The sequence below is a fragment of the Aspergillus nidulans genome, chromosome II (assembly GCF_000011425.1).
Source record: "Aspergillus nidulans FGSC A4 chromosome II".
Taxonomy (NCBI): Eukaryota; Fungi; Ascomycota; class Eurotiomycetes; order Eurotiales; family Aspergillaceae; genus Aspergillus; species Aspergillus nidulans.
In genome coordinates, this window is record NC_066258.1 from 259224 (window position 1) to 285492 (window position 26269).

Consider the following 26269-nt stretch of genomic DNA (forward strand, 5'->3'; position numbering starts at 1 on the left):
GTGGCCGCGGGGTTGGTGGGCAGCTACGGCTCATGATACTTATATCAGAACACCTCTCGTGGTATCAACCTCAAGAGTACCCAGGAAAACCCAGGAAGATGGCCACAGACTCTTTCATCCTTAACACAGGAGCCAGAATTCCCGCCGTAGGCTTCGGCACATGGAAGGCCGGTCCAGGCGAAGCAGCAGCCGCAGTGCAGGCAGCTTTCGACGCAGGGTATAGACACTTTGTAGGTCTCCATACCTTGCCGCTGTCTAATATAGCTAACTACTGTTAGGACTGCGCCCCTCTCTGTACGTTGTCTGCGCAAATATACCCGGTGCAAGCTAATCATCACAGACGGAAACGAAGCAGAAATAGGCCAGGTCTTCAAGAACACCAAAGTCCCGCGAGAGGGGTATTTTGTGACCACAAAGCTGTAAGTCAGTTTTGCAGTCATGGTCTAGCCAGTTCTGTCCTGTTAACGAAGGGTACTAGTTGGTCCTCGGATCACCGCCGGGTCGAATTCGCGCTCGACAAGTCGCTGCGCGATCTCAACCTCATGCATTGGCCCGTAACTCTAGATCCATCGCCCGGAGACGTGAACTATGGGAAGGAAGACCGCACCGTCCATGCAACGGGCTGGGATTTCCGCGACACCTGGCGCGAGATGGAGAAACTACTTGACACAGGCAAAGTCAAGACGATAGGTGTTGCGAATTTCTCTACGGTTAACCTAAGAAAATTACTCGAGACCTCAAGGATCACTCCAGCAGTCAACCAGACAGAGATCCAGCCCTTGCTTCCCCAGGAAAAGCTCCATGCTTTCTGTAAAGAAAAGGGAATCCACCAGACAGCTTTCGGGCCCTTGGGCGGGTCTGTCAGTACACTACACCAACACCCAGTCATTAACGCCATTGCGAGAAAGAGGGGCTGCGAGACGGGGAATGTCATGCTTAGCTGGGGGATACAGAAGGGCTGGAGTGTTATCCCGAAAAGCACGAACCCGGTGCGTATAAAGAAGAATCTCAGCCAGAATTTCGTGCTTGATGAGCAGGAGATGAAAGATATGGATGGATTGGCGAAGCCCAAGGGGAAGAGGTTCAATCGGCCGAATTGGGGCACTGTGATTTTTCACGACGATGTTGACGTTGATTTAGAGTAGTATAGATATTCATGAGAATGTATTTGCTCCTTCAAGCACTCCGCTCCTTGACAAACACTCGGACGCCCTTTGAATCCCATTTGGGGAATGGTAGGAAGAAATCATGCTGGAGCTCGATGTCAGAGAAATCTGTTTCGTACAACTCAAAGTCGAAGAACCGGAAGAAGGCCGCGAAAACGAGGTATAGCTCGCACCAAGCGAGACTGCATTCCCTTGGTTAGCACAGAAACACCACTAGACTTGGATATGGAGGGCATACTTGAGCCCCAGACACGACCTGGTCCCCTTCCCGAAACCGACGAAGTACCGCTCAAGAGGGGCGCCATTCTTCGTTTTAGGATTATCCAACCACCTCTCTGGTATGAACGATTTCGGCTCAGGGTAGATGTCTTCATCGAGATGCAAAAATGGAATCGTCATAGAAACGGGCGTGCGCGGGGGTATAACCCAGTCCTTATACGTAATAGGTTTCGGCAGACGGCGTACATTGCGAGAAGTGGTCGAATGTGACAGCCGGACTGCCTCCTTAATAACACCTGTTAGGTACGGGAGTTTCTCAAGCTCGGCCCATTCGAGGGCACCGCTGGGGTTCTCTGGATTGCGCGCTGGGATCGCTTCGTCTAGTTCGCGTCGCAGACGAGCTAGCACTTTGGGGTTACTGAGCAGGTAGAACGTCCCTACAGTCAAGGCCCATCCTGTCGTCGCGAGACCTGCACCAATCACGAGCTGGGCTTCGTCTTGCAATCGGCGATCTGCCTTTTCCGAAGCAGGGAGGTCGCCTTGGATCAGGTCGGAAAAGACGGTCTGCTTGTCAATTTTTGGAGACTCGCCTGTCAGGGAGTCTTTGATCTCTCGGATCTGTTTACCGAAATCCTGCCCTACTTAGCATGGCCAGACGGAGAGACAAGGGACCACTCACCCGCTGCATCTGAAAGATGGGCACATACACCGGATCCAGCTTCGCGATCCAGGACTGGGGCAGCACATTCATGATCTTTGGAACAATAGGAAAGTGCAGCGCTGTGTTCCCAGCGAGAGTGACATTGACGATCGGGTCATGCAGCGTAGGAGCCCAGCCCCGTTTATTGAGCGCCGCATAGTCATGTCCAAAGCAGTACTGCATGATCACGTCTTCACTGAACGCCAGGAATCCGCGGTTGATCGGCATGGGCGCATTAAGTGCTTTATATTCCTCGACACGCTTGATGAAAATATTCAGTTTCTGGCGAATGATATCTTGCAGTCCCAGGATGCGCTGTCTCGAGAAGAACGGGTTCAAGGCACCGCGTCGGACCCGGTGCAAGCTGTCAGGTATCGTAGCCAGAACGGAGGTATCATTGCCGAACCGACTTGACATCCGGTCATATTTGTCGACGCGGCCGGCTTTTGTGTAGATGGTTTCCCATAAGTCGGCATCGAGGATGTGCAGTTCGTCGGGGGCGATGCGGACGACAGGGCCTGCCACAGACAGGAAGAATACATTAGAAATGGAGGGGACCCAATAATCAAACATGAAGCGTACCGTATTTCTTATGCTGTTCCTCGATCCAGAAGATCAACTTCCCCGACAAGTAGATGTCATAGTAGGCTTCATGCCAGCGACCTAGGGCTGCGTATTTTGGGCCTGGAAACTTGGCCAGCGGGTGCAGGAACAATCGGTAGATGCCCAGTCCCAGCAAGTAAACTGAAGTTACCAGTCCAATTATGACGGCATAAGACGAAAATAGATAGCTCCATAGAATAGCCATCATGACTGGGGAGGTCCAGTACTGTGTCAGAAAAATCACCCCATAAGGCAGACCTTTTTCGAGGTCCAGACGACTTTCCCCATGCAGACAGGCTGCCACCGTACCTTTATGCGGCACCGACAGTCAGGATCGGCATTTTTCAATGGGCTGGACTTGCCTTGTTGCCCAGCTGGTGACACTCTTTACCCAACAAGGGAATTGTCATATTTTAGCGTTGCGTTCAGCCGTCGCGCGGCGGAGCCGTCGGCCATGGCAGTGCCCCCAGCATGCAATCAGATCCAGGCTAGAATAATGCCGGAACGATGGTCCGGCTTAGCCTCGAAAACGATACGGTTAATCCCGTCCCCCGCTGCGGAGTAGTGGAGTGCTGACCACGTTTTTGTGAGAGGTGCCAGCTTCGTATCAGTCCAGTCGGTGTGGTTAGGCCACGCACAACCCCCCTTCTTCCTCCTCCGCCGTAGCCCCAAGCCCCCTGCCGCTTATATGTCTGCAAGTCTGTGATTGTATATGTAGACCTTCTGGGCCCATCTACTCAGCTGACGGGAGCAAGGTTACCACTGAGGACAAGCAATGGCAGCACCCAGTCCATCGCCGCCCTTCATCGAGGCAGAATCCAGCGATTCAGATTCAACCTTCGGCGAGGCATCAATGACCTCAATGACCTCCACTGAAAGTCTGCGCTCAAGCCTCCTCCTCAGCATCCGTGAGCATGGCCGCGGGTACCACAAGTACGCGTCAGGCCAGTACTACCTCCCTGAGGACGAAGAAGAGCAGCAGCGGCTGGACATGCAGCACGAGATTTGCCTGATCTCGCTCGACCGCAAGCTCTATCTCTCGCCCCTGCCGGACGATATCCAGAACGCCCTCGACCTCGGCACAGGGACCGGTATCTGGGCGATCGACTTTGCAGACCAGCACCCGTCGGTCAATGTCATCGGCATGGACCTCAGCCCCATTCAGCCGTCATGGGTCCCGCAAAACCTGAAATTTGAGATCGACGATTACGAGAAGCAGTGGACGTGGGCCCAGAATTTCGACTTTATCCATGGGCGCATGTTATCCGGCTCGATTGCAAACGAGAAGAATTTGTTCCGGCAGGCGTATGAATTCCTCGCGCCGGGAGGCTGGTTCGAGCTCATGGACTTCTCGTTCCCTGTCCGTAGCGACGATGGGACCATGGCGGGAACGGCATTTGAGACACTGAACAACAAGATGATGGAGGGATTGCGCAGATTCGGACGGGACGGTGCCTTGCCAGAGCAGTATAAACAACTCATGACCGAGACAGGATTCAAGAACGTGAAGGAAGTCAAGTACAAATGGCCCCAAAACCCATGGCCCAAGGACCCGCACCTCAAACATATTGGGCAGTGGAACATGGTCAACACCTTGGACGGGCTGCATGGGTTTTCGGCTAAGCTGTTGATCGAGGTGATGGGGATGACACCGGAGGAACATCAGGAACTGCTCGCTCAGTGTCGAAAGGATATCACGAACCCCCGAATCCATGCTTATTGGTCGATGTGTGTATCCCTTCTCTGATATTAGATCGCGAGTTCTGACTTTCTTGCAGAGTCGTGGCTTACGGTCAGAAGCCGGGAGCTGTGAAAACCCCTACCGAGACGTGACTTTAGTGGTACAGCATTGGCACTACCTGGCGCACCTTAGGGCCAGTACCTCCCCAATTAGTGTAAAACGTGGCTGTAGTAGGCAGGTGATGGATATTTTGCGAGCTGTATGTCTGTGTCTCGGGTCCTGCTGGACAGGCTTGAAGAAGACCCTTTGTTGTTAACCGCTGATGTATAGAAGGATCTTACGCGCGAGCAGATGTCCATGCCTTATGAATTCTAATGCAAAACTCCTTAGTACGTTGGCCGAAAGACATTAGATGTTGTTATGATGGTGGCCTTGAGACTTACGGTAATATATTTAGGGCTACAACCCGTAAGAGGCTAATATTAATCGCCCATTGCACATTCACAGTGGTATTTTACTCGAACATACAAAGCTGTTATTTTTCTGAGCCCTCATATTCTATAACTAAGTCTGTGCTTTGAGATACTCTAACACTTGTTTACTATTGACTGGGGTAAACGGCTGACCAATGAGCTCTCCCTGGGCTCCCACAGTCGCGAGAATGTTCTCCATGGAATTGAGCTCAAAGTTGATGCGGGTGTTCAACGCACCTCCGGCAATATGGGTGATCAGGGTGACGGCGTCCATGGCCGCGAGCCTCGGGGAGACCTGCGGCTCATGGTAGTGAACGTCGAGGCCAGCAGCGGATGGCGAACCAGTCTCGAGGGCCTCAATCAGAGCCTCTTCGTCAACGACCTAGCCAAGAGCGGTATTGATCAGCTAGCACCGGGCTTCATAATCTTCAGAGTATCGCGGTTGATTAGGTGCTTTGCGTACTGATTCAACGGTATATGTAGCGACACGCAGTCCGACACCTCCAGGAGGCTCTCCCGCGTATCATGGTAAGTGACATCTAGAGCCCGTTCGACGTTCTGGCTCTGGTGACCACGTCGTAGTAATGCACAGACATTCCCAGAGCTTGCGCTTTCACTGCTACCTTCTTGCTGATATTGCCGAGTCCCACGAGGCCGAGAATATGTCCGCGCGGATTATGCGAGATCGATGCGATGAGCTTGTGAGATGCCGTAAAAATCTCGGGGTCGGCTGTTCGTGCAGCCAGCTGCGTCCGAGTGAAGTTCCTAAAGACCGACAGGATCATGTAGAGAGTTGTATCTGAGACTGCTTCATCGGACGCGCTGGCGCCATTCGCGTACCAGATCCCTCGGCGTCCAAGGGCCTCGACGTCCGCCCAGTTGAATCCAGCCCGACAGATGCAAAAATGCGAACTGAAGATGGCAGCAACTCGATGAGTTCATCATCCCACTTACCCATCTCTCCTCCCGACTGAAAGTGCGGCCGGAAGGTGACGACGAAATCGCCGTAGCTGCAGAGGTCAGCAAGGTACAAGCAAGGTGAAGGGCTTATGCAACGGACCGTTTCTCTTTCAGAGCTTGAATGAATGAAGGAATATCGAGAACGTCGTTCTGGATGACGTGGAATCGAGCCAGAAAGTCATTGCTGTAGAAGTGCTGATGGTACTTTATGGGTTTGCCTATGTGAAGAACAACGGGCCTGACCTTGGCGGCAGTGATGATAGATCGGCTTTGTAGCTAAGATAATAATGAGGTGACATGATGATAGTCTTCACAGGTTCGAGTAGTCTGGTTGGACAGCCTCCGGCGACACTCTGAACTGCTGCGCGTGTTGAGAATAGCAGCGGAGACCCCGGTCCTGACCTATGCCAGCATAGCTGACTTAAGCTGGATAAAACAGTTGCACAACGCTAACCCGTGTAGGCAGTTCCGCGGGCCGCATGAACTCCCGCAAGCTGGAGTTGTCAACACCGAACAACTTCGGGACACCAGCCTCTCACCTCCAGCAGCTTACCCCCCTTCTGCCGTTGAGGCTCTGCCATCATAGCTATGGCTTTACAGTCAACTTTTCGTTGGGCGACCCTGACTTTGTTTCGTCGTTCCTTTGTCCCGCCTGTTAGGACACCTGTGAGGATAATCGGCACCCATCCATTTTCCAGCAACCAATCGTCACCACAGCAGGGTAAGTCACGGCTCCTGCTTCTAGAGGTCCACGGGCCTAGCTAGAGCTTATTATGTTTGAATCAGTCTCTCGGCCTGCGACGCTTCACAAACACCAGGAACAATCTGACAAATCTCCCTACTCACGATCTCCTTCGCGCGTCTCCCGAAGTCAAACCGAACTCTTTCGTCGACGCCCAGATGCGAATATCTCAACAACTCCGGAGAACGAGAGATACTTCGGTAATATCCCACCAGCGGCAGATGAAAAGAATCTGAGAAACTTTCTCAAGCATGCCGGGTTTAGCGTGTATGGTGCACTCGAATAGCCGTCTGTTGGCACACTGACTCTATCTAGTGCCAACATCCGCATCGCAATGGACCCGTTTACCGGCAATAACCCAGGATACTGCTTCGTGGAGTTCGAGACAAGAAAGGATGCTGACCGCGCAGTGGAGCTGCTGACAGGACGGGAGTTTAGGGGCCGTTACCTCAGGGTTGAACATGTTGCGAGCAAACAACGCCGCATGAAGCCGAAAGGTGCTGAACATGTGTTGGATTTTTGGAGCCCTGAAAAGGCAGTTAAACACTTTGATTATGCGCGACGTGGCCAACGCTTGCTTATCAATGGCTTGCCTCCCCGCAGGAAGCTCAAACAGGGTATATTGAACCAGAAGCTTGTGCAATTCTTCCAGGGCTTCAACGTGTAAGTACTGCCTACCCGCAGATTGGAATTTCACTAATACCACTTTCAATGACCAGAGAGGCTATAAGCAAGCCGCTGATCCCTCCCGAGTCGTATGATACTCCACATCCTTACAATGCACCCTGCCATTGCTACGTGGATTTCGCTACTGCAGCAGACGCCGACAAAGCAATGGATACATTGAACGGTCAAATTGGCCCATGGGGTCAGCCTCTCACGATCGAAAAACAACGAAAAAACTGGGCAAAACCGAAATCTGCCCCAAAACAAAGACCTAGGCGGGCTCTCTTTGATCTCGACTATGAAGATCAATAACAGATGAGGCCCTGAGGACTGTTGCCGTCATGAACTAAATTTTCTATGAACCCTAGAGGTGCCAGTTTTACTATCTGCTCCCGCCGCGTCCAAAGTAAGTCTTCAAAGGTTCTATTTGACCGCTCACCACTGGGCTCTCTCTCGTCACTGTAGAAACGTTCAAGCTCTTTCACAAGGAACCCGGCTCACATTACTATAGAAATTGGTGGATAGGGAAAATCGCTTGCATCGCCGACGCTCAACCACCCGAATAATGTTTTGGCCTGCGGGACGGGCTCCATAGTGCATTAAGGGCCGATTACTTCCCTGTCGTCTCAGTAAAAGGATACACCGCTAGCTGCGCCCTCTCGAGTTGTCAGCAGCCGAGGTCTATTAGTAGGACAGCTGCGAGACTACGTCGCTCATTACCACGAAACTTGAGGCTCGATCTTCGTGCCAACGACATACATCCTGATTCGTTCAACAAGTCGGCCTTAATTTGGTACCGCACGAACTTGTTCCTTTTTGGAGCGCCATGTAAACTGGTGTAGATGGTAGAGATATCGCAAGATCAGCGGTCGAGCACGCGGGTGGAGATTAGTATGGATCAATGCTCATTGGCTAGAATGGCTGTTGGAGAAAGCCTGCAATAGCCGCTTATCATATCGTTCTCGGCTAAGCGTGCCGACGTCTCCATCCTCAATTCTCCACGACTTTCTCCCATCTCGTTCAAGATCATGTCTGGGAGGTATCGAGCCAGACACCCATGGCATCCCCCCAAACCCCTTCCAAAGAAGGCGACACGGGCCTGAAAGGGGGACTCGATGTGGTCGCCACAAACACCACCGGCGAGGTTCCATATTCGGTCTTCACCAAGGCTCAGAAAAGATACATCGTCTTCTTTGCATCATGGGCTGGCTTCTTCTCGCCCGTCTCGTCACAGATCTACTTCCCTGCACTGAACAGCATTGCAGATGATCTCGGTGTGACCAGCGCCCTAATCAATCTCACGCTGACGAGCTACATGGTATACTTCGCCATCATTCCAATCACAGCATGTGGCTAAATGCTGTAACAGATCTTTCAGGGTGTCTCTCCCATGTTCGTTGGCGACTTTGCAGATAAAGCTGGCCGTCGGCCTGCATACATGGTCTGCTTCCTGATCTATATCGCTGCCAACATCGGGCTGGCGCTGCAGGACAATTTCGCCGCATTGTTCGTCCTGCGATGCCTGCAAAGTGCAGGGAGCAGCACAACAATTGCCCTCTCTGCTGGCGTTGTCTCAGATATCGCCATCGCCGCTGAGCGCGGGTCCTATATGGGCTTCGTAACGGCAGGTTCTCTCCTCGGACCAGCGATGGGCCCGGTCATCGGCGGTCTTCTATCGCAGTATCTCGGCTGGCGCTCGGTTTTCTGGTTCCTCACCATTTTTGCCGGTGCTTTCTTGGTTCCTTTTGTTCTGCTATTTCCAGAAACTGCTCGCGCAATCGTGGGGAATGGATCTATCCCGCCGCCCAAGTGGAATATCCCCTTGCTCACTTTGTTTCAAGCTCGAAAGGAGCCCCAGCCCGAAGATTTTGATTGGCCAAAGCTTCGATTCCCCAATCCCATTCGGACCCTCTCGATCGTATTCCAGAAAGATATCGCGATCATTCTCATCGCCAACGCAATCCTCTTTGCCGGCTTTTACGATGTCACAGCGGCGATCCCTTCTATATACAATGAGCTGTACGGCTTAGACGACCTCTATATTGGACTATGCTATGTCCCCTTTGGTCTCGGCGCGACCGTAGCATCAATAGCAACAGGAAAGCTTCTAGACTTCAACTACCGCCGGCTGGCAAAACAACTTAACGTTCCTCTTCAAGAAACTCGCGCCCGGAATCTCACCCACTTCCCAATTGAATTCGCCCGTTTACAGGTCGCGCTCCCGCTGCTGACGCTAGGCGCATTCACAATCATCGCGTTCGGATGGTGTCTCAATTACGGCGTACATCTCGCCGCGCCAACAACCATCCTCTTTCTCATGGGTCTCACGTTGACAGGAGCATTCAACACGGTCTCAACTCTGCTGGTAGATTTCTATCCCAGCAATGCATCTGCTGCTACTGCATCAAATAACCTTGTGCGTTGTTTACTTGGTGCTGGGGCTACAGCGCTTATTGATCCAATGTTAGAGGCTATGGGGCGGGGATGGTGTTTTACCTTCATTGCACTTGTGATGTTGTGTACAATGCCGTTACTTTGCGTGGTGATGCGGTGGGGTCCGCGGTGGAGGAATGAGAGGCAGGCGAAGATCGATGCAGCTACCACCGGAAATTGCCAAAACTAGTTAACGTGCGAGCATAGATTCCACCGCGATAAAGCTTGGGCTCGATACATTATCTGGCAGAACTCACAATGTCAAGACACGTACCTGCCCCAGCACGCAGATATATCTCCCTTGGCATCCTCGACCTACGTAGACGACACAAGATCGTCGTTGCTGCCTTCCCAGCACACGTACGGTAGCATTATTGTCGTTCTATTTATCGCAACGAGGTCCGATCCCGACTACCAGCGTGGCACGGGCATTGATCGTTGAAACTTCTTGGTTACCGACCTTTTACTCAGTTGAAGCTCCTGGGCGACATTGCAATCCTAGTAACTGTTCGGCGCTAGGATGACGTCAGCCGCCTTGAGTCGCAGTACAGACTCTGCCTTGCTACCACGATTGACAACTGTAGCCACTGGATGCTACCTTCTCATGTAGTGGGAAAGGTGAGTATCACTGTTGAGTCTGAAATGAGTCACTGCGTTTAGTAGTCGACTGCGATGGGTGTCGGAACGAGGTTTGTGTCGAAGGACGTTTGGTTGGTGTATAACATATGTCTAGAACCCTGTCACCAAGTACATTCACAGCCCTATGCGCCAACCATGGCTTGCAGCTAGAGAACAGTGACGAACCTGCGTATATGCATTCCATTGAAATTACACCTCTTCTCGGTTGCTTGGAGTTAGCTTTCGAGTGATATACATGCATACTAAATTTACGACTAAATTGTTGCGCCGTGTGGCTCTGGTCAGGCGGTGTGGCGTTCGAAGACGAAAACCACAAGAAGTAGTGGTTTGACCAGAGAATATGCCCCTGGCGTTCAGTGCGATTCATGGCGCACGGGCCCATTCCACCCCGTTGTAATGAAGCTGGAGAATCTGCATCGAGGGAACGTTCCTCTCCACATGATTCAAATTTCCTTAGTGCTCGTCTTACCGGCTCAGTGGCTTTAGAACTTTCCCAGTGTTAATGATGAATCCACAAGATACCTTACACAAGAAAAGACAAAGTATTATTGCTACATCATGTAGAACCCTGCAGATAATAACTCTCTCACAATATCATGACATAGCTCAGTGAACATAGCTGTTATAGCATACGAAAAGCAGTTGCGCACTTATCAGCTCATTTGTTCTCAAGATAAAGATCAAGTGGGTCATTCATGAAGTAGCATCATTGGTCTAGTGGTAGAATTCATCGTTGCCATCGATGAGGCCCGTGTTCGATTCACGGATGATGCATTGCCTTTTCTTTTTTGCCTTTGCCTCCTTTATGACCGAGCCAAGGATGGACAGGATTGTGCCTTCGCAGTGGCAGTTTTAGATTGTTCACCAGTCTCAGTACGCCCTTCTGCCAGGCGGATCTGATCCAAGAACGCCAATTTGTCATTCTTCCAGAGCAGTGGTGTTTTCTCTTGTTCAGACTGTAAGTATCCTTGTCCATTGATGACCTGGGCCGCCACTGGACGTGAAGTGGGCTGTTGATGTTTTGTGTTTAGTGTCTGTCTGCTGATCGCCAGCCATCTCGCTCTGTGTTATCTTTCCGCCTAGGAGGAGAGTGCGTCCTAGCACTACGGATACGCCTCATGAATCTTCTGAATTTACGCAGTCATCCAGTTCAAAGGTTTAAGCAGTCTTTTAGAATGGAACTGATATCAGGATATAATGTATTCACGAATCGCGACCGGAATTTGGATCAGGCCGAAATTATGTACAGTGCCGCACAAGCATGCTCATCGTCAAAGCATGTGCACTACATCTAGTAGTAATCCTGGCGGGAAGCCTCCTCAACCTGGCGACGAGCGTGTCTCTTCGCCTCCTCACGGTCAACGAAGTCTAAACCCTTGGTCTCGATTTCGCGGTCAATGAACGCGCCGGCAAAACCTGCGAGCAGCTCCTTGGCAGTCTCATGACTCTGGGGCTTGCCTGGATTACAAAGACCCAAAATCAGTATTTACTTCCATTGTGCTCGTTTGGACGTGGGATGCAGTCGTGGAGTAAGCGCACCTTCACGCTCGCAGTGGTTCTCGTAAGCCTTCATAGCTTCGAACGAGGCGGCACCAGCGATGAGCTCATGGGAGAACTTGGCGCGGTGCTCTGGATTGGTGTGGTCGAGGTCCTGGAACTCGCCGTAGCAGCGAGCCTGGTGAGAGTCGTCGTCTGCAGGAAAAAGGAGAGACACTGTTAGAGATAAAGCAGAGAAATATATTCCTGCGCGGGACAGATAACTTACCGAACCAACCCATAATGCTTGATGTGATATAATAAGGAAGAGAACGAGTGCGGTAGAGTAATATGAATATTCTTGGAGGATTGAGCAAAGAAAGAAGGGGTCAGGGGTAGGTCTCTTTATACCCCTCAGAAGCGGGGTAGAATGTCTTCCCCTACGCCTTACAAGTATTCTATACGAGCTGAGCAGGTGCCCAGCCACAGCAGCATCGTGGGACTGGCTGAGGTACACGGAGAATTGCGATAATAATAGCCCGAAACACTATTGTCCCTAAGCTTTGCTGGACCCAGCCACAAACCGGCTGTGATTGGCCAATGGAAGGGCCAAGAAAGGCTAAGAATTCCCTCAGAGGGCTTAGCTTTGTTGATCGCCCCGTTCTCCCATGCCCATTGAGAATAATTCGATCCGATCGCTCCGACTGGAGCTCCAGGCAGCAGCTTTATCTGCGGTTCTATAGTGACTCACCGTATAAATGATCCATAGTAGGCACACCGCTCAGCATACGGCGACGTGGGTGGGCGGACGATGGCACAAGTAACGGTTCAGGCTAAATTTGAGTGAGGTATTACTACTTATACTTGGAGCAGAGACTCGTTTCAGGCCCACGTGACCCGAGGGACTTCGTTTATCTTGTTAGGGGTCCAGCTAGGCCCTGATAATGCAATCGGGAGCCTCTGGCAAACGGTCAATGGAACGCCAGATGAGCAGTCGATGTAGGAACCCTTCTCCGGGAGATATATCAGCGGAACCACCGGGTTCAGTCGCCGCTTTTGGACAGACCTTGTCATGACCCTGTTGCTGTTGTTGGGCCACATTCATATATATTTCAGGTGTTTTTAGGACCATGGAGAGTTTCTGGTCTGTGGGATCCCAAACTTGCAGCATTTCCAGCATTTCCAGCATTTCAATTCACCGGATACCTCCATTGCACCGAGATGTGTGTACAATATGACTCTCCTGTAGATAACGAAATAGTTTGTTAAGGATCTACCTTAACAGGGAAGATGTGACATTGACACTCGTGTCCCAATGGCGAGTGAAGTCCTGTTTCAGGAAGATCTTGCATTTTCCCAGTTGTGATCGTGATTGGAGCTACAGCCGGTTCGATTTATGTATTTTTTTCAGTGATGAAAATTCCACGATCCCTCTTTCACCTCGAGGTAATTGTCGATGCCGAAACCAAGAGATATTGCGAATATTATCTCGGCCTGTCAAGAAATAGCTGGGAGATCAACGAAGAAATATAGGTTGGAACTCAGAACTATTGGACTGTTGCTTTGACACTGACGGTGTTGGCTGAAGAAGGTGCTACAGACGGTGATTGGCTTCATCATCGCGATTTCAAGCGCCAGATTATTGATCATTTACTCCACTATGATTCCTTAAGCACCTATCTTAGTAGCCGCGTAGCAGAATGTTTCTACCAACCTCCCAAAACTCCTTGCCCACTCCAGGCGCGGAGACTCGACCCTAGGATTTATCTGGAAGGCTGGCTCCCTAGACAGCTAACCCTGGGCAGCTACATCTCCCTCAACTCATCATGCGCGCCTCCCTTCTCGTCAATCAGATCCTCCACCTTCTCCACCCCGCTGAGACCCAGCTGCTCATTGATCCTCGCCATGCGGGCGCGGTCTGCTTCCGTAATACTTTCCTGGGTACCACCAAAATAAATATCCAGCTCCTCGAGCGTCTTGTCCTTCGTCTCCGGCGCAAACCACCAAATAAACGCGCCGCCAAGAGCACTGAAGATCGCGAAGAAAATGTACGTGCCATACTTCATGCTGTTTAGCATGTCCTTCGTTGTCAGGCCAATCACAAAGTTGAACATCCAGTTGGTGGATGCGACGATCGAGACACCTCGGGAACGAGCGCTGTTGGGGAAGATCTCTTGCGCGAGAACCCAAGCGACGGGGCCTTACGGCAACGTTAGCACTAATGCATAATGAAGGGAGGAAGGAGTGAGGTGAGAGGATGCATACCCCAAGAGTACGCAAAGTTGACAGCAAACAGCCAGATGAACGCAATGGCCACCCATCCCTGCGCCTTGTATAGACCCTCATTCAGAGCCCAGTCATCCTCATACAGGCCCTCGACGGTAGCGACCACGATGTGGCAGCAGAACATCCCAGCAGCACCGACGATCAGGAAGGTCTTCCGGCCGAACTTGTCAAGGAAGAGAACGGCCGGCATGGTGAAGACGATTTGTAGGATACCGGTAACTCCAGTAGCGAGAAGGGTCTGCTTCGACGAGGAAAAGCCAAAGGAGGCGAATATCTGAGGGGCGTAGTACAGAACGGCGTTGATACCGGTGAATTGCTGGCAGATCATCATCCCTTCACGGCCAGCGTCAGCGTCCGTCAGAAATAAAGAGAAGGCAGAGGACATACCGCAGCCCAACACCAGCCTCTTGAACATATTCGGCGCAAAAAGCGCCTTCCATGGCGCCAGTTTACCACCCCTCTGAACAGCTTCACGATCACTCTCTTCATCGAACATGACAGCGGCTTTAATTTCCAGCACCTCTGCTTTGATGAGGGGATCATTGGGGTCAAGTCTTCGTAGTTTCGATAGCGCAACAACAGCCTCTTCCTCGCGGTGCTTGGACATAAGCCAGCGTGGAGAGAAGGGAAATAGGAACATGCCGAAGAAGAGGATCCACGCGAAGAGAATCTGCAACGCTAGAGGGAACCGCCAGGCTATAGACTTTTGTCCAAGGCAGGTGTGGCCGTGGGCTTTGTCGTAGTCAAAGGAACCGTCGGGGAGGTAAGGGTCTGTGATTCCTTCGGGATTACAGGTTGTGCCGCCGACGAATTGCATTCCTGTAGGTTATCAGCGGCGCTGCTTGAGAGGCAGTATGGCAAAGGTCGCTACCATAGTCTAGCCAGAAGGCAATAGCCGTTCCGATTGTGATTGAGAGTTGCTGCAGCGAGACGAGGGAGCCACGCAGCTCAGGCGGCGCGATCTCAGCCTGATATAGTGGAATTACCTATGCAGCCAGTCAGCAGCTGTCAGCCAGCCGGCCAGCAAACACCACAGGGCCCTGAGCCCCCGGGGGCAATACATGACTAAACATTCCAATCCCCAAACCACCGATGAATCGTCCCGCGAAGAAATATGCCGGCGTCTGCGCGCCAGCCTGCAGCCCCGAACCAAGGGTGAAAACGACGACGGCCACCATCATCGAATACTTACGCGAGATCCTGTCGGCCAGGTACCCGTTAAAGAGAGCACCAGCCCAAGCGCCAAGCTCTAGAGCAGAGACCAGCCAACCCTGGATGGTCGAGCCCATGAGACTGGGGAAGTGGTTCTGGAAGTTCTCCATCACAAGCACCGGGGACATGACTCCCTGGTCGTATCCGTACATGATACATCCGAGCGAGGCAAAGGCACAGGTCATGAACACGTAGGGGTTCTTGAGCATACCGACGAGACCGTGGGGTTTCTCCGCGTTGGTGCGGCCAACCATAGATTGGCTGACAACCATACTGACAGAATTTGAGCCTCCCGGAATCGAGAGGGCAGCGTTGTAGTTAATTGAGACGGGAGGAGAGCTACAGCAAAGAAAAACAGACTTGTCAGGGGGTTGTGTTCCCCATATATACCAGGGAGGCTATCCCGAGGCTGGTCCGAGTCGCACCATCATCGAATCTTCCCGTGCTCGGTTACTTTAGCTTTTGCTGGCTGTCATCGCGTGGCTATCGGGGGAGGGGCAAATTAGTGGGGACCTACCATATCTTCTTCGGAGGTTGCTAGGTTCTTCGAAAAACCCGTCTGGGGATGGTCTATGATGGGGAAGAGTCGCGACGAGTCGCGACTCAGGCCAGAGGATACTACTACTGCTTGGTAAGGGCACTGTCAGCCCAGCCGGGCAAACATCGGATCGACTGGATCAGTCCTGTCTGGGAAGGGGTCAACAGCCGGTTGCGAGCCAAATGCTTGACCGTGCCAGGAATATCTGTGCCATGGGGCTCGGGCCCAATCCCGACATGGACATCAAGACCGAGTCGGCTCTGGCTTTGATTAAATGCACATGGTTGCGGATTTGACTACGATGCTGTCGTCTGCCTTCCATGGCATTGGTCAATGCAATGTTCGGAGGATGCCTAGTGAGCAGGCCAAGAGCGCCCCACGGTTAATAAGCGGAGTTCAAGACATGAAAAGCGTGTACTATGTAGCTTGATTACGCCCAGCCGGCTCTCATTGTATGGTCTCACCTTGGACCTCACGTCTCAGGTGTCTCTGCCCGCCTGGGTGCACAAATGACTAGCGGCGCCATCTGGTGCTCGTGACAGTGACGCGGCCAGGTCGAATACTACTCCGTTGAACTACTTAGTTGCACTGTTCAGGTAAACCTCAGCTGAGGTGGTAGGATACTTGGTCCTAGAGCTGAGGAAATTGCAACTACCTGGGACAATAACAAGCCCGGTACTCGTAATGTAAATAGATGTCCCCTCAGCAGAACATCTACTACCGGTACCCTCTATGAAGTCAAATTCCGTAGCGCACTTGACTCGGCGGCGGAAACAAGCACTGACAAGCACACCAAGAGTTGGTAGCGGTGGCTTAGCGTGAGGGCAAGAAAAATTGAGGAAACCAACGCAAACGCGGAAAAGAGATCAAGGCAGTTTTTGTATCTGGAGATGAATTCCCATTCGAGACCAATAATCTCTGCCAATAATCTTTGATCAATAAGCCCCAAACTCCACCCAACTCCAGGCTCGTCTCTAGAATCCCACATGTTCTTTATTCAGCCCCAAAGGGAAGGGGGAGGGGGGTCACTGTGCCGATATCCGGAGCCCTAACTTATCCGCGTCAGCTAGGGTCGGAGTTAGCCCGATTACGAGTCAGGCAAGCAACGTTATAGATTTTAATTAAGTCATTTGTAAGACCTGGAGGAACCCGACTCCTTAACCAGCCGTTTATCCCCCGTCTTCCCCCTTGAAAAATATGGTCTGCAGAGCTAAACTACGACTCATCCTCTTCATCTACGTGCACCGTCCGGATCCTCCCCCTCATGAAGAATTCTAGCTCCAAGGGCACATCTTCAACCAGCTTATGGCCATTTTGCAGCTCCCAAGTACGCGCATCCTGATCCTGCCGCCCTCGAATGACAGGCGAGGCCCACCGCACGGCCCCGGATGGCGCGCCACTAAGCACCCGATCCTTGATTGAAGTATGAATCAGCTCGTTCGTTGGACGGTGCTCAGAGGCAGGCCCCGGCTGGTCGTACGCGAGAGGCGTCCGAATCGATCGTCCACCCAGCCAGCGCTCGACTGTGCGAGTCAGGCTGGAATGGGCGACTGCCCCCAGCGCCGTCGCCCACGGGGCGCTCTCCGCCACGATTCCAGGCGGCGGAGAGTCAAAGAGATACCCCTCGACATCAAACGCAAGTTGATTATGCTTTGAGCACTGCGCGATCATCCACGCCAGTGTTATATTCGACAAACGAGGGTCGACGCTGCCGCCGCCGATATCTGTATGGACCCCAGAGAACCATACCTGGAGCATTTCCTGCCCCTCTGCGTTGTCTGGCTGATGCCACAGCGTCGGCTGATACGCGGTGCGTTCCTCGTCCAGCGCCAGCGCATGGTACGCGTACCTGACATCCCGTGAAAGCAGGGTGTTGCGAAACTCGAGCTGCTCGCCAAACCATCGGCCCAGCCACGGCTTATGGAAGGCAACCGTGTCCCAGACGCCGATCAGCTCGACGGTGAACCTGGGTAGGGGCGGCCGGAATCCGAGCCGGCGCCGCTGTTCGTCGGTATACCCTGCGATCTTCTTGCCGTAAAAGTCGTCATACACGTTGGAGAAATTGTCCATCCCCCGCGGTGTCAACAGACCCCACTGACAGACCAATCCCGCGATGGCGCGTGCTGTGTATGCGCCGCGCGAGAACCCGAAGAAGTAGATCTTGTCGCCGTCGGCATAATTGTCTGACAGGAACCCGTACGCGGCGCGCACGTTCGCGCTGAGACCGACACCCGTGACGCCTGCTGGAATTAGATCACTGCCGACTAGGACAGAAGGAATGGTGATCAAGAGGTATCGGTACCTCCAAAATACTTGTCACCCAGCCCGGTGCCCACGCCTTTCTGGTAGTACACGATCTGAGGGATCTCGCGTAGCACACCATTCTCCTTCACGATAGCCGTGCGACTCAGCGCTCGAGAGAGTCGAGTCACATTGGATGGAGGTTCGCTCGCGTCGTCGGTGGAATCTTGCCAGGTACCTGGGTCAGTCAGTACGTAGAGGGAAATGGGTGAATCCGTGAGTCTCACCGTCGCAGCAGATAATCAGTCGTTTTGTCGACATGATGTTCACAGATTACTGCAATCTTCGCACTTGTGCGCTATTTAACTCATAATATAGTGAACCTTGGGGCTAAGCCTCCCTTTTAATAATAAAGGGCCTTTGATTCTTGGGCTCCAGCTCATCTGACGTCGCAGCTGCAGGGCCAAGGTCTCATCCGCAGGACAATAAAGCCATGTTCAAACTCGAGTTAGCGCTCCTCAACCGTGGCAACTTGACCCGAGCTCAGCTACCTCCATGTAAGAGACTCCCAGCGCCAGGGCTTGGCTGCTGATGTGGCGCAAAATATCGCGGTCGAGACTGGCACAGCGGCCGCGGCCAAGCGATCGGTGCGGCTCTCAGATCCTCTCACCAGGGGCTGAGGGGGCTGAGTTACTGTAGTCTGTCTACTAAACTCGTTACGATGCCCGAACTTAATGCACTTTGAGGACTAGGAGCTGGATCAGCTGGGTTTTGGGGTCAGCAGTTAAAAAGAGAGGCCTTAGCCAGCTGTTTATTACGGCGCTAATAAATACCTTAGTATGCACCGATCCCCATGACTACAATCAACCGGAAGCAAATGAGGACTTATTAGCACTGAATGCATCTCTCGACTCTTTTCATGATGTGATTTTATCACTTTAGACCCCCTATTCGTGAGGATGATACTGTCTGCCCCCAACAGTGCTAACCTCGAGCAGTCATTATGTTGCCGCTGCCAAATCATTTCAGTGGGTGAGCTCAAACCGACTTTTGCAACCGAAGAGATGAATAAACGCATCCGGGTCCTTATCCTGCACCTGGTTACCACACTGTGCGCGGGATGACCAGTGTGTGTCTGCGTGGGACAACGTCCAGTTGGGCAATCGAAAGTGGCAGGATCATGGAGACGGGTGAGTTGGCTGAGAAATAGACAAACGACGCCATTTAAGACTGATGGCTTAGAGGAGATAAGGTACAAAGGGCATATTTCCCCTGCAGTATGCATAGAATGCTCCTCGCGCCAATGAACACCGTGCAAAGGCTTAAGTCAAAATCGCAGACGCAACATCCGACATTTCTTCTCCAGTAAGTACACAGTATGATTAATACAGTAAAAATGTCTTTGCCAGCTCCAGACTGTCAAAAGTCTCTGGGAAAAGTCGGTCCACTGTCAGGGCTGGTTAGTTTCTTTACCAATTGCATATAGCACCAGGACCAACGCCAGGAGCAGGAAATCGAAACCCTATCCTTGTCTATTAAAAGCATATTGTCTCCAGTGGGAATCTAGCCACCGTAAAGGGAACTCCGTTTAGAGACGCCCATAAAGGGAGACGAAATTAGGCCCGCCAGCAGATCCTCCAACTCGGATATATCCTCTATTCCCTCCAGACCCAGCACGGTTTCCTCAATCTTCCTTTGCATCTCCTCCGGAATCAGCCCCTTGGTGAATGTGCGAAACTTGTCGACGATTTCCCGATTCGAAAGAGGTAGATCGAAGCCCTTTGCTGCGGCGACGAATTTCGAGACTTCGGTTCCATCATTAAATTTGACCCTGGCTCGTTGGGACATGGCATTCCCAGTCTCCTCCGCCTAGAGCCATTCGATCTTACCAATCAACTCCTAGATTTCGTCCCGTTTCAGCAGGCTGTCTTGGAACTACTCGGTCAGGACCTGACCGTCGATGAGCTGCACAGGGGCTGCATACGCGCAGCTCATCTGCGCCCCAGTCACCGTCAGTGGACGTTGAGCGGGCCAGCCACCATGTTTGTATGCTGACTCGGACATTTCAAACGTAATCTTTTTGATCTTAGACAGATCCTTCATCTTGTCGGGATATTCCTTTTGCAACGCAGCCATTGTGTCAATACTACTGTGCGTGCCCGCCATCGCAGCATACGGCTTCACCCGGATGTTTTCCAGTTGGCGCGTCTCCCCGAGCCCCTTCACAAGCTCTTATTCTGGGAAGGGCGGCTCCTTGCCAGACCCCTGACTGAACATAGTGAGAAACCCGCCATACGGCTCCTCACATACGTTCTTGATCCCGGGTAACCCCCCGCTGCGAGCAGAGCCGCAAAGAGACCATTTCGTGCCGCGAATCCGTGCTGCATGAGCTTTATATCGCTGCTGAACTGGGCAGACATAAGACCACAGGCCTGTGTGCAGACTATCCCAATCGCATCCTAGATTCGATGTGCGGAGAGGTTGATCAATTTTCCCACAGCCGCCACAGCCTGTGCGTGGCCGAATACGACGCCCGAGTGCAAGCCCCGTGAGAGCATATGGCTGCCGTATAGACAAAGTCCAACACGAGGACCAGTTTCGTAACCTACAATTGCTGACAGGAGGAGTGAGTCTCCCAATGTCACTGTCCCTTTGGCCTTTGCATTCGCCGCGCCGGCAAACAGCGCTGGGAGGACAATGGCATTCGAATGGACGGGGGCGAGCGAATGCCAGTCGTCGATCTCAAAACCTTGAATTTGCATGCTGTTGAGCAAAGCTGCCGGTAGCGGGCCGACTCTCTGTCTCCATTATCATCTGCTTTCAACCCTCGATGGCTGGTAGCAAAGAAGGAGCGCACTTTGGCATAACCCTAGACCGGACAACTCCCCTCAGCCTCCATGTCCAGAATAATGCCCGTCGCCTTCTCAGTCCAGGGCAGATGGGCGGCCACCATCGCGCAACCCAGTTCGTCGAGGGTCAGGTATTTGACACGCTTTTGAATCTTTTCAGGAATATCGTGGGCTGTGAGGCTACTAACCCACGAGAGAAACTGGCGCGTGACGCCTGGCTCATTCATGTCTGCCATTATGGAGCACTGCCACTGCTGATTTCGGCTGGCAGAAATGACTGAACAGATAGACTTGTAATTTACCACCACAAGAAGAATCTGATCTGGGTTCGTGCTCCTAGTGCTTATATGGCAAGAAAGGTGGATCAAGCGACGCCCTTTGGCGCCTCTAACCCCGTTAACACCGTCGTGCTTCGGCGATATGCAGCTATGCATTTATCATATTATATACCCCGATTGATTTATTGTAGGGTAGTTCTGCCGGTTTCTCCTCTCTTCAGCATGGTTCGCTATCTTTGGCTGACGAAGGTTGGGATCGAACGTCGCAAAACATATGCTACATGTAAACTCGACACTATTATGCATCAACTAGAACGTATCGTTGGTCGACCAGCAGGGTTCGCCCATTTCCTAAAGGCCTCCATCAAGTGAGATGCTATCTAGCCTAGTGATTATAGGTGTAGTAGCTGGGCGGAAGTATGGAAGTATGTGTGTCGTCGCGCGTGCTGCATGGGCTGGCTTACTGGGCTCTTTTAATGTCTTATGGCAGAATCCCAGGGATAGCCTCTACTTACCACAGGTTTTTTGCCAAACCTCCAAATTCCAGGCCATCTCCAAAATCTCTTTCCTTAAACATGTACAATCAGAGCAGAGTACTCCTTCAACATCTCCTAGTGAACGATCTTCTCTTCCGCCCGTCTCAGAGACCAAATACCTGAACAGAAGCCATGCCAGCAAGGTGATGGCTATAGGGCGACCTTACCTATTGAACGTTTTCAAGAATCCCGCCCCTGGATATGACCTAACATAGCAGCACCACGGGGTCCTCTTCTCAACCGTACAAAACCTCCATAGAGAAACCATTACGTCCAATCCCGGCATTACTTACAACTTATCTTAAGAACTGCCCAATACATGGGGATCGAGGTTTATCATTGGCCGTGATGGGCTTGAGGTCAGCGAAAGGCATGTTGGTCGTTCTCGTAAGGTCGCGCTTGGTTTAGACGTCAATCAGATCAGTTGTAGTGAACATTCAACTCTCGTGATATGCGATATTTTTAGTTTATATGTTTATACTGGACGGTCCAAACTATGAAATAGCCTACTAGACTCTGGTCTCGCTCAAGGTATTTAGAGATCTTGCTAAGCAAGGGGCTGCATCTGTCTCAGTACAAGTTGGATGCTCACGAGGAGGTCTGCGACAGGATAATGGAGCTTCTTTTTAGAACCCATCGGTTATACCTAACGCAAGCATCAAATTGCTAAGATTACTTCTACAAGCGATTTGTTTGCCAAGCCTGGTCGCAGATCAACTAATCACTCCGCCCGGGACACATGTAGCATTTGGTATCTCACTTCCCGGCTACAATGACTTCCACCCCTTCATCCCTATCAACGACTTCATCCCTTCCATTGTCTAACCAGTGATATTACTCCGAATATCAAGCCAAACCGCCTCCCCACGTTCTTCAGGAATTCTCACTGCGTCAGAGCTGGCGTAGCGAAACCATAAGCCGAATACGAACAGCCAAGCCCGCCATCTCAGCCCACGCTGTCAATGACTGCTTGCCGAGCGTCAAGCCCAGTTCAGCCCTAACAATCTTCTATTGGCTGCAGTGTTGAGGGCTGAGACCTGCCTCTTATTTGGAGAAATCTCAAGCGAGGATACGGGCTTGAGGGGAAAACGTGGGTAAAACATGGCCAGATAGGGCTAATCGCGCAAGCCATCCTAGGAATTGCAGGCACATTGAGAGAAGAAGAAAGTAATCTACGTCATGAAGAGGAGTCACAATGAGGTCAGGTCCCTTCACTGAAGGACTAAGTGGCTGGATGTCTTACTTGTTCGCGCGGTGGCTCGTGGATCGGCTGATCCTTGATGAGTGTCGTCTGAGGCAGAATAGGCGAAAGACGACTGCAAAACGGTGAAGGGCGAAGGGCAAAGGGTAATGGTAAAAGGGATTCACCCTTCCTTAGACGACTATATAAATCAAAGACGAAGCCACCGCAAACCTAGTGTTCTCGAACAAGCAATCTCATCATTCCTACCGAACCAGAGCAATCGAGCAATCGCGAAGCCAAAATGCACTTCTTCAAAACCATCTCCTTCCTGGCGGCCCTCGTCTCCATAGCGACCGCAGTCCCTGCTCCCTCAGCATGCACAACCATCTACCCTAGCATCGCACGCGTCGATGCTGCCCAGCCGGTAGCCTCCTACCTCCCAGGCTTCAGAGTCTCCCAGGAGGCAAACGCCGCCAAGAAGCAAGACACATTCATCGAGTTTACCGTCCCGCAGGGCGTCTGGGGTTGCACGCTCTCCTACTCCATCCCTGCCGGCACACCGGTCAACACCGTCGGGCTTGCACCCGTGGAGGTCTTTTCAGCTGGCCCGCTGAGCCGCTCGCCAAGAGGTATTGATATCTCTTGGGACTATTGCCCGGCGCCAATAAGTCTGGTCGGTAGCGTGAAATTCGAGTCTGGAGCGAGTAATCGGGTGATCAATAGCTTCGCCTGTGCCGGTACCATGACCTACAGGCTGAGTATTTCGAATGGATATAGCAGCAAGACAAGCGTCGAGTTTGCGCAGGCGCCGGGAGTTGGGCTGCGGATGAGTTATAATTGCTGATTAACCTGTTTCTATTTTCTTTTTATTCTCACCCCCCTTCTTATATCTTAATGTGGTTTGTATTGGCAGTCTTTTGGGCCAAAGTGTCGGTTTATGCTGTTTCTGCGCCTCCTGACTCGCACCCATAGCTGGAATAAATAGCCGTGGCGCGAGTCCGTATATAGTATTGCTGAGCGTGCAATCCTGTCGAAATGAATACTGTTTAATAGAACAGGGCAAGAAGCTTAGGATCCGGCATTCGCATGCAATTTCCAGAAATACTTTACATCCTGCGGGATCTTTATGTCGTTGGCCATCGGTATGCGTCTTTCACTACCATGTAGTCAAGTCACCCCGAAGCCAACCACACGATCACTAGGTTGTCGTGATTCAGAGGGCGTATCGATCGTAGAAGGCTCCTTAATCAATACACTAGGCCCCGGACGCTTGTTGAGATTGCGAAATACGTGCTCAAGGCCATCTTCCTCGGGGCTAAAGACGTCGCCGCCCGTCTCTTCAAGTGACCTGGACGGCTCGCACATTTTGGTTTGCTCGATCAGAGTCTGGACAATCGCGGCCGCCTTCTCTGACTCCCACAGTCCATCTTTTGCCGGCATGCTGGAATGCCTAAGGAGTGCAAACGCGGTATCTCTTCGTTCGACGTCAGTTGACTTGAGACACATGAAATAGAGAATGGCAACAAGCTGAGACGACAAGGTAAAAGTGCTTGCGCTCTTCTGTGTGCTCTCCATTGACAGGAATCCCTCAATATCGGCCAATGTGTTCCGCAAACTATCTGCCGGAGGGCACGGCCCGAAAGAGCCGTTTGGAATATTCTCCAGCAGAAGGGAATAGTACATCTTTGTTTGGACGCGCAGGAGGAGAGCCCGGGCGGGAATTTCGCCCGGTAAGGATTCAAGTAAGGCGGCGAAAACGAAGAAGAACCGCTCGAATTGCTGGTACAGTGCGAACCGCTCACGCACGAGGCATCTGGGGAACTCGTCTACTGGTTTATGTTTGTACGCGACGTGGGCGATGAGGTAATGCATGAGCCAATTCTCTAGTTTGGTCGCGACGTTTTCGGCTTCGTCGAGGCTCGCCAGCGAGGATGGAACTACGTGCATGGGGCCTAATCTCTCCGCGAGGCAGACGAGGGTAAGAATAGGCCTGCGCTCATTGTCGAACGTGCTGGCGTTTATGTCGAGCCGGGAGAATATGGGTACGAGGTGAGCGAGGAGCTCGTCACGGCCACTATGAGCCAGCGCCTGCATCTGGCACCGCTTGAGCAACCGCAGCCCGTTATCCAAATGCTGCGTCGCGGTACTACAGTCCCCAAGCAGCGTCTCGAACGCATAGAAGAGGATGCTGCAAATCAGCGCGATGTCGGCGGACGCATCAGCTGACCGCAGATAGAGTCTCAGCTGGCGATGACATTTGGCGATCCGCTGCATGGCCGCATGGGACGCAGGAGCTTGGACCCGATTGCCCCCCTCAATGTAGTCACGGTACAAAGCCGCAAGGGCGACAAGGGTATGCCGGACGACCGGCTGGTGGTGCGACCGTTGCAGGACGAGTTTCGACCACAGTGTCGAGTCTGAAAAGCTGGAGAGTCCACCAGCTGCCTCGCACGTATAGAAATGCAGCAGCTGACGATCGGCTGCACTCCCGGGGACTTTAAAGGGCAGATTATAGACGACAATCTGCTGCGCGCATCGCTGGACCTGCGCATCAAGTGAACCGTCTCCCGCTGGGGTTGACGCAGGCCCAGGGGGGTACCCCTCACAGCGTCGCCCCGTGCGTTCGCAGTTCTGGCAGGCTGGCTTGCCCTCGTCGCACTTTACCCGGCGCTGCCTGTCACATGAAGAGAAGATTTAGCCTCAGGATACAGCGGAAGAAGGGTAAACTACCGTACTTGCAGGTGAAACAGCCGGTGCGGACCTTGGGCATGCTCTTCCTCGTGGCCCTCTTCATCGTTCCTACACCTCGCATATTTTGTGCATCGGCCATAGCGGGCTACGTCTGTATGACTCGTTAGCGGTGCTTCTTGTGGGCGCAATTCGGATAATCCAGAGAGACCATCCAAGTGGCTGAGCTGGATTTGGTGGGAGAGGGGCGGGAAGGGGGAGATGAAGTGTGGCTTTTCCATTTTCTTACTAAAAATATACGACGACCATACGATGGCCGCACTTTTCCAGTAAAGGAAAGGAGTGTTCCTCGGCTCGGGATATCCGCCGGGGCCGTCCTTGAGGCTGAGATTAAGCTTGTTTGGGAGCCAAACGTACGAGCATAGCCGAATAGCGGCACGGTGGGTATGAAACCGAGCCGCAGTATATCGTGGCATAGGGTGCGTGAGACAGCAAGTGTTCTATAAATACGGCCTTATTGACGGCGCCAAACGCCCTAATCGTCCGCGCATAATGACTCATTCCATTAGGTCTTCTATCAAAAAACTCGCTCTTTTCGCACTGCTCTTGGCCTAGTGCTAGCACGACCCTTCAATCCGCCTCCGCAACAGCAATGCCAATGCTACTACTCCAATGGTCTCAACCGAGTACAGCACCGTCT

General features: G+C 52.2%; 12 protein-coding genes across 12 annotated transcripts, besides 1 other annotated feature; 5 read left to right on the top strand and 7 right to left on the bottom strand.

Moving 5' to 3' along the window:
• Positions 1-26269: part of a sequence feature (contig 1.135 1..301041(1)) that runs on past both edges of the window.
• On the top strand, positions 99-1145 carry ANIA_11030 (uncharacterized protein; the record flags this gene model as incomplete). Its single annotated transcript, XM_050611171.1, has 4 exons — positions 99-230; positions 279-294; positions 341-419; positions 479-1145. The coding sequence occupies 4 exons, from the start codon at positions 99-101 to the stop codon at positions 1143-1145; spliced, it is 894 nt and encodes a 297-aa protein (XP_050467223.1).
• On the bottom strand, positions 1177-2893 carry ANIA_07932 (protein CYP682A1; the record flags this gene model as incomplete). Its single annotated transcript, XM_676109.2, has 4 exons — positions 1177-1348; positions 1405-2003; positions 2065-2603; positions 2668-2893. 4 exons carry the CDS (start codon positions 2891-2893, stop codon positions 1177-1179), a joined length of 1536 nt encoding a protein of 511 aa, XP_681201.2.
• On the top strand, positions 3464-4521 carry ANIA_07933 (protein llmC; the record flags this gene model as incomplete). The annotated part of the gene is made up of 2 exons (XM_676110.1): positions 3464-4416; positions 4467-4521. The coding sequence occupies 2 exons, from the start codon at positions 3464-3466 to the stop codon at positions 4519-4521; spliced, it is 1008 nt and encodes a 335-aa protein (XP_681202.1).
• On the bottom strand, positions 4934-6101 carry ANIA_07934 (uncharacterized protein; the record flags this gene model as incomplete). The annotated part of the gene is made up of 5 exons (XM_050611172.1): positions 4934-5224; positions 5466-5647; positions 5683-5852; positions 5903-5986; positions 6034-6101. The coding sequence occupies 5 exons, from the start codon at positions 6099-6101 to the stop codon at positions 4934-4936; spliced, it is 795 nt and encodes a 264-aa protein (XP_050467224.1).
• On the top strand, positions 6391-7522 carry ANIA_07935 (uncharacterized protein; the record flags this gene model as incomplete). Its single annotated transcript, XM_676112.1, has 4 exons — positions 6391-6523; positions 6589-6811; positions 6860-7207; positions 7264-7522. The coding sequence occupies 4 exons, from the start codon at positions 6391-6393 to the stop codon at positions 7520-7522; spliced, it is 963 nt and encodes a 320-aa protein (XP_681204.1).
• Positions 8268-9833, top strand: ANIA_07936 (MFS transporter; the record flags this gene model as incomplete). The annotated part of the gene is made up of 2 exons (XM_676113.2): positions 8268-8528; positions 8580-9833. The coding sequence occupies 2 exons, from the start codon at positions 8268-8270 to the stop codon at positions 9831-9833; spliced, it is 1515 nt and encodes a 504-aa protein (XP_681205.2).
• Positions 11469-12119, bottom strand: ANIA_07937 (phosphatidylinositol 4-phosphate-binding protein cipC). The gene is made up of 3 exons (XM_676114.2): positions 12048-12119; positions 11822-11974; positions 11469-11740 (listed from the first exon to the last, which is right to left on the bottom strand). Exons 1-3 carry the CDS (start codon positions 12058-12060, stop codon positions 11574-11576), a joined length of 333 nt encoding a protein of 110 aa, XP_681206.1. The 5' UTR covers positions 12061-12119; the 3' UTR covers positions 11469-11573.
• Positions 13564-15528, bottom strand: ANIA_07938 (sugar porter family MFS transporter; the record flags this gene model as incomplete). Its single annotated transcript, XM_050611173.1, has 4 exons — positions 13564-13958; positions 14024-14776; positions 14916-15030; positions 15106-15528. 4 exons carry the CDS (start codon positions 15526-15528, stop codon positions 13564-13566), a joined length of 1686 nt encoding a protein of 561 aa, XP_050467225.1.
• ANIA_07939 (T6SS phospholipase effector Tle1-like catalytic domain-containing protein) lies at positions 16891-18388 on the bottom strand. The gene is made up of 3 exons (XM_676116.2): positions 18323-18388; positions 18097-18273; positions 16891-18034 (listed from the first exon to the last, which is right to left on the bottom strand). The coding sequence occupies exons 1-3, from the start codon at positions 18354-18356 to the stop codon at positions 17010-17012; spliced, it is 1236 nt and encodes a 411-aa protein (XP_681208.1). The 5' UTR covers positions 18357-18388; the 3' UTR covers positions 16891-17009.
• ANIA_07940 (uncharacterized protein) lies at positions 19599-21120 on the bottom strand (the record flags this gene model as incomplete). The annotated part of the gene is made up of 5 exons (XM_676117.1): positions 19599-19904; positions 19986-20153; positions 20346-20597; positions 20645-20833; positions 20911-21120. The coding sequence occupies 5 exons, from the start codon at positions 21118-21120 to the stop codon at positions 19599-19601; spliced, it is 1125 nt and encodes a 374-aa protein (XP_681209.1).
• Positions 23183-23725, top strand: ANIA_07941 (uncharacterized protein; the record flags this gene model as incomplete). Its single annotated transcript, XM_676118.1, has 1 exon — positions 23183-23725. The coding sequence occupies one exon, from the start codon at positions 23183-23185 to the stop codon at positions 23723-23725; it is 543 nt and encodes a 180-aa protein (XP_681210.1).
• On the bottom strand, positions 24049-25651 carry ANIA_07942 (Zn(II)2Cys6 transcription factor; the record flags this gene model as incomplete). The annotated part of the gene is made up of 2 exons (XM_050611174.1): positions 24049-25555; positions 25617-25651. The coding sequence occupies 2 exons, from the start codon at positions 25649-25651 to the stop codon at positions 24049-24051; spliced, it is 1542 nt and encodes a 513-aa protein (XP_050467226.1).

What these genes read in the sequence shown, in the direction of transcription:
- ANIA_07939 (XM_676116.2), bottom strand. Translation starts at nt 18,356, where the DNA reads ATGTCGACAAAACGACTGATTATCTGCTGCGACG. An exon ending in ACTGATTATCTGCTGCGACG is followed by an intron (nt 18,274 to 18,322) that starts GTGAGACTCACG and finishes TGACTGACCCAG; the next exon opens with GTACCTGGCAAGATTCCACC. An exon ending in GGGTGACAAGTATTTTGGAG is followed by an intron (nt 18,035 to 18,096) that starts GTACCGATACCT and finishes TAATTCCAGCAG; the next exon opens with GCGTCACGGGTGTCGGTCTC.
- ANIA_07937 (XM_676114.2), bottom strand. An exon ending in GAACCACTGCGAGCGTGAAG is followed by an intron (nt 11,741 to 11,821) that starts GTGCGCTTACTC and finishes TTTGTAATCCAG; the next exon opens with GCAAGCCCCAGAGTCATGAG.